The sequence below is a fragment of the Carex rostrata genome, chromosome 31 (assembly GCF_964058835.1).
Source record: "Carex rostrata chromosome 31, lpCarRost1.2, whole genome shotgun sequence".
In the NCBI taxonomy this organism is placed as follows: domain Eukaryota; kingdom Viridiplantae; phylum Streptophyta; class Magnoliopsida; order Poales; family Cyperaceae; genus Carex; species Carex rostrata.
Genome location: NC_135948.1, coordinates 1488526 through 1495042, shown reverse-complemented (window position 1 = coordinate 1495042; position 6517 = coordinate 1488526). Strand labels below are relative to the sequence as shown.

Below are 6517 nucleotides of genomic sequence, written 5' to 3'. Positions count from 1 at the left end.
CTGCAGAGTGGACCTCCATTTAACCCTAAATTCAAAATCATTTTAACCCTAAATTCTTTAACAATAACCGGGCCCACCCCGCAGTGACTCTGATGGCAGGAGGCAGGAAATCTGATTCCTTTAACTAATAGGTTCCATAAATTTAACCTAGACGGCTAGATCACAAGAACTTTAAATAAATTTCAAGTACAATTAATTGCTTGAGCAGCTTTATTAAAGCAACACAAATATAGCACCGAGGAATGCCACAGAGGAACCACACAGCGTATATACTACCCAAATTAGACCAATCAAACTTTGTATAACTTAGAAATAAAGTCAAGCAGCCCTTCAACCTCTCCCTCTCAACTCAACCACCATGACAGCAAAACCTTGCAACTCTCCTCATGCCCTCAATTTGACCAAATTACCCCTCTTAAGAACAAAAGAGGGCATCAGTTGGACCTTCTCAATCTTGCTTCTCTTACCCCGTTCAAGCTACAACACCATCACAACAAACAGAGAGAGAAAGAGTCATAGTTAGAAAGCAAGAGAGAGAGACTTTTAAAGGGGATATATGAAACCTCCAATGCAGAGAAGAAGAACCCAGAGATATGATTAAAAAGACCCCACTGACACTATCTTCAGCAACATGGACTATGCACAATACATGCTCGATGAAATGCCGGCTCACCATGAATGGGCTTTGCAAGATATCAAGACCTCAATTCTCAAATGTACAAGATGGCAAGTAGAAGAAACCACAGATTTCGTTAATTGCTCGTACCATTACTTTTGTGACAGCACCTATGTCGGCGATTATTCCGCATTTATAGACCTTGCAGTACTCATATTCATATCTTACTGTTTCATGGCTACAACATTTTTCACCCTTGTAGAACTCACCATGGCCAAGCGAGGCATACCCAACAATTGGATCCTTCGAAAGAGGAAGTACTTGGTTCCGTCAGGCCCCATTTTACTTCCGCTGGTACTCCTAATCCTAGCCAAGGGGCAGAGGATCAATACCATATTTCCAATCTCACATGTGGGCCCTGCGATATTACTCCTACTCCAAGTCTCTGCACTGGCATTTCGAAACGAGGCTGATCAAGACCTGAGGTATGCGGTTCTCGAGGCATCTACCGTATCCGGCATACTGCACGCGAGCCTGTATGTAGATGCAGTTATACTACCGTATTATACCGGGCTGGAGGCATTAATGGGTTCCCGGCTTTCGGGTGAATGCACGTCATGCGTTTGTAGAAATGAGCCCTTGATTGTAGGTGGCAAGTCAGCAACTTACAGAGGCTTGTCAAGAACGACCTTGTCTATAATTTTTGCGCTCTGCTCACGGATGGTTTGTAGGATTTATGGGGAGGAGAAGATTAGTGTGTCTATTAGAAATGCATTGGAAGGATTAAGTTGGTTCTTAGTCGCATTCGATTCAGTTTTTTTGATTCGAGCGAGCGCCGAGTGGATCAATTGCCAAGTTGTTTGTATTGGGGTATTGGCATTGATTTGTTTCAATGTGTTTGGAAAGGTGTATAGGTTCTTGGGTTGGTTGGAATTGAGAAAGATGCAGAGGAAGTTGGAGGTTTCTTCCATTCCTTGATCTTTGTTTATTTTTTTGCAATTTTCATTTTTTTAACAGTTGAATGTAAATGTAAAGATAATTCAAGGTGTGTTTGATGCCGTTCTAATTCTTTTCATCGAAGATTGGAAGAATTGTTCCACAGTACAGAGAAATAAGGAATAATAATTGGGAACCATGTAAGAGCTGGGAATTTAACTTTTACATTGTATATGATTTTAGGTTTGCATTTTGTCTTTCTTTTTCATTTTACAGCTAAATTTTCCTTTCAGGGTCAACTTGTCTTTTCCAATAAGTTCAATGTCATTCTAGTAAGAAGATGTATATTTTACTTGTTAAATTTAATTCATTGTACGCGTATCAGAAACTTGTTGATTTCATTGGAAGTTCGTATCAGATATAGTGTTTTATATCTCTTACTTTGTATCCAACTTTGTGTTAATGATGTTTATTTTATTTTATTGTTTAGCGTGTAAGAAACATATTGGTGAGATACAATTTAAAATATACATCCCTAATCGTCATCACTATACATTTATTCATGTAAAAATATATGAATTTTTTCACTTGGGGGGTGGGGCCATCATCTTATAGCAAACCTTGACTACAAGCATATTTTTCTTTTTGATTATGAAATTCTACAGTGAAAATATCAAATTTAGTTAGGCACAATGTAGTTATGCTCCGGTGCCGGTGCCTCTCGAGTGAGTATCCTCTTAGGTACCCAATTTCATGAATTATTCCCAGTCGAGTCGGTAAAGAATTTGTCTTATTGGTACACAGAACCACTTTTAAATAACGGTTAGGATTTAACTTCACCGGATCTAACTCAACCTCCACGTAAAATTAGAAAATCCAGACCGTTCTCTGGCATGAATCTCAAAACAGATCCCCTATTTATAATGGACACCGAATTTTATTTTGCCCCACTGAGACTAAATCTAGACAATTCGTAACTCATTGTATCCTCATGTATCTGAGGGGATACGGATCCCCCCATCCCCCATCTCGAATTCAAATCCAGATCCAGGACAACAAATTAATTGTGATCTGGCTGTGAATATTCTACACGTCCCGCTCCACCCCTCTAAACTCGGGGGTAGCACAGGGGGCCAATATTATTTGAGCTTCGAAATTCGTGCAGAACGTATTTGAACGGTTCAGATTTTCCAAAAAGTCACGCAAAATATGAGATATCTCAGAGGATGCTAATTCTCTAAACTCCGCCTCTTGTATGTGTATGTTATTTTCAGCTATAACAGTGTCGTCAGAGAAGGCCCCTTGCGTTGAGTCTAAATAAATAATTCCGGATCGAACATTTCAGTGTTCAGGCTCTGACTATCCTGTGTCAAAACATCTCAAAACTGTGGGTCCGAAATTATACAGGCTATGGATCATTTCCTTGATTGAAGGCTCACATTGATCATATTATTATCATTTTGGGCTATGGTTTGTAGGGCTTAGATAGAATAACGGATCCATTACCTATTTCTTACTTCAGCCTGAAATCTTCCATGTGATAACTCTTTTTGAGATTTTCTCCGAATTTGTACTTGGGGGTATTTTCTGTGATAACTGATAACTATTTTGCAGTTTTGCTTTTGCTACTGTTAAACAGTGATGTTTTCAATAGTGATAGTTTATGATTGTGAGTAGTTACTAATGTTTAACAATATAGTTGTGAATAGTTAATATATTGATATTTTATAGTTTGCATCTGTTAGTTTTATTGTATACATATTTTAAATTTGTAGTATTGAATTTTGCATTGTGTTTATCTCAGTTTTATAGTTTACATTTGAGAATTTTACAGTATTGAAGTTCTATAGTTTGCATCTTTATGTTTTATAGTATGTGTAGTGTTCATTTATATGATATAAATGTATATATAAATATTAATTATTGAAGAAAAAAAATTAAAATTAATTTTAATTTTGAAAAAAATTGATTAAAAAAAATTAATTTTACATAATTTTCGAGGTTAATTTGAAAAAACTACAAGTTTGAGAAGTGGTATAGTTGTAAGATGTTCTACAAGGTTTTAAAATTGTCATTAACTGTAAGTTAGAGAAGTACATCAAGTGGTCCCGCAGTAAGTACATATAGTTTGGCAAGTCGTGCAAGTTGCAAGTACACAAAGTGGTCCCGCTGGATGTTATGATTTAAAGTGCGTTTTGTATATAATTCGTTATATGAGATTACAGTATAGAATTGAAATTTTATAAGATTCACGCAAGTCAAATGATAGTTTTTTGTGAACAACTAGTTATGGACAATTAAACACCTTTTTTTTTTTTTTTTTTTTTTTGCAGTTTGCTAATGACGTCACCATTAGGCTGTCTATAAGTATCAATTAGTTATACCACGACAATCTGTAGTTTGATTCTTGGGTCAATAAATTTTGGGCCTGGGCTTAATTCCAACTATCTACACCAGGTTATTATTTTTAGTTTTTTTATAACATTCAGTAATCAGACAATCAGACACCACGTTATTATTTTTTTCGTCTTTTAGATCAGATCACAAACGAAAAGGATCAGGGTTCCAAAAATAAGAAAAGAGCAAGAAAAAGACTTAACAATTGGAGCTGCCTCAAGAAAAACTAAACCCGGTCTGATGGGCATCGAAATGCCTCTGCTCTCAAGCAGTTGACAGATGATCTATTGTCATTAAGGCCGAATACTACACAGAGCAAAATAGCAAAGAGAGGCAACGGCGCATCAGCACTCATCAATCCTTTTGATTAATTACTAAACATATCAAGATGTTGCCTTTGGTCTAGTAGCAAAGCCATATGGCTTTCATGTAGGAGGTCATGGGTTTGAAATCCACAAAGTGAAAAAATCTATTATAATATACATAGGAGTTTGAAAGTGTGTTGGGTGACTTGATCCCGAACCCATGATTTCAAATTACGCTAGTTTGCGCTAATTACGCTACTTGTGGTAATTTGTGCTGAATTAGCACCATTGAGCACAAACTAGCACCAATTAGCTCGAACTAACACAAATTAGCGGATATTAGCACAATTAGCGAAATTAGCGTAAATTATCGTAATTAGCGTGAAGTACCGTAACTAGCGCAATTACGTCGAATTTTGCTAATTTAATGTAATTAAGTGTAATTAGCATAATTTTGGGCTAATTTGCACTAGTTGCGCTTATTGGCACTGAATTAGCGCCATTGAGCGCCTTTAAATATTTATCATTTATTCACATGTCCCTTTTAAATTGACTGAAGTTAATTATCTGTCAACTTCAGTCATGTTTCCATAAATGAGCGTACGGTGCAAGTATTTAGTTTGGTATATACCATCCTCTAACTTCTCTCATGCATCCTTACCATATCCAACCCCAACCGAAACCGAAACCACCGGAAAGAAAAATGCAACATAACCAAACCCCACCGACAAAATAACAGCCGTAACACCTTCCCTTGCCGGTCAATTTCACAAGGGTAGTGGGCAGAATCATTTGCAGATGACTTAAATACGTGACGGAGCATTATAAGTGACAGAGTGGCCTTGCTGCCACAATCTACTGAGATCCAGCCCCAAATCGCACGGATTTCAATCTTATAATATTGTATCTATTTTCAAAGAAATATAAAAATATTTTTAATATTTTAATATAAAAAATAAAAACTTATAATATTTTATATTTAATTGAAAAAACTGAGGATTATTTTCTCGAAAGAGAACCTTTGGATTCAGAAAATTATTTTTCGGATTTGGGGGTTGGATTTGAAAAATAATTCTCCAGTTTGGGCAGATTTGAAAATAAGTTGAATTTGGGTGTAGATTTTGAAATTTTGAATTTTTTTATATTAATAAAAATTTCAGGTCGAAATATGTTCAAATAATACATGATTTGTTTCACCGGTTCCTCGCACTTAATGCGTCGTGCAACCACCAATACATATTACTTGCTTTTACCGAGATATGGACTAGGGTTTTTTCGCACTCAGCTTCGACCCCTAGCCGGTGCTGGTAAACTGGTACACTTACACTGGTAAAAGTAAAGATCCTGGCACCACCTGGTGTATTTTGAGATCAGTAGTGTTGCTCTCACCGGCTGGTGATAGGATCTTCACTAAAAAGGGTGGATAACTCTAACGATACTTAGCGTAGCAGTAGTAGTAGAATTAGCATAATAGTAGTAGTAGTGAGGTGTCTTTTATTTTTGCTTTTTGGTTTATTCTTTGACTTAGTTTATTTAGGTTACTTTTGCTTAAATGTCATGAAAACTGGAAGTTCACATGTTACTCTTAGAAACCCTTTCAGCTCGTTTGGGTCAGGAAAGCATGGTTTCAGAGAAATCTACAAAAGAGAAGCAATGCAAAATTACGAGAAGAAAGATCTATAGTCTACATTAATTAATCCAATTGAATGCTGATATGCATGTACCTTTACCTTTGTTTAAAAAGCGATAGATTAGATTAGTACTTGCATTGCATGCGTTGGTGGCATGATTAATTACTAAATTAAATTGTATTGCAATTTGTTTTTGTCAAAAACAAAAAAGGAAGATATTGGATTGCAATTTGTAGGAGTATTATAAAGGAACATTCATAGTGATGATGTAAGCAGTACAATCTCAATGGGAGGAAGTGAGTGAATTTGCAGGAGTATCTATTGAGAGCAGTCACATCTCCAATTAAAATACACTAACACCGCCCGGATTGCACTGTTCTGATACTTTTGAAGCAGATAGGTTTTATCATTCAGTGACATGTCATATGAGACGCTTTATTAATGGGTCTTGAGAATAACTAGTTGCTAAAATAAAACTGAATGTTTACAGCAGTAGCAAATTTATCTGTCCAGCATTGCACTAACTGACATGTCTTTAGTTTTTTGGCCATCGATTCTTCGTACGAGCTCCGATTTAGGTGATCCAAAATTATGTGGAAAGCTAACAACAAGCTTTACAAAGTTTATGTCAT

At 36.2% G+C, this 6517-nt stretch overlaps 1 protein-coding gene and 1 long non-coding RNA gene across 2 annotated transcripts; both read left to right on the top strand.

The window, feature by feature from the left end:
* Positions 1-340: 340 nt before the first annotated feature.
* On the top strand, positions 341-1668 carry LOC144547580 (uncharacterized). Its single transcript, XM_078296255.1, has one exon. It carries the CDS (start codon positions 632-634, stop codon positions 1592-1594), a length of 963 nt encoding a protein of 320 aa, XP_078152381.1. The 5' UTR covers positions 341-631; the 3' UTR covers positions 1595-1668.
* A 3776-nt stretch (positions 1669-5444) lies between these two features.
* LOC144547655 (uncharacterized) lies at positions 5445-5948 on the top strand. The gene is made up of 2 exons (XR_013509128.1): positions 5445-5673; positions 5712-5948. It is a non-coding gene; the product is annotated as an uncharacterized LOC144547655 (long non-coding RNA).
* The last annotated feature ends 569 nt before the right edge of the window (positions 5949-6517 follow it).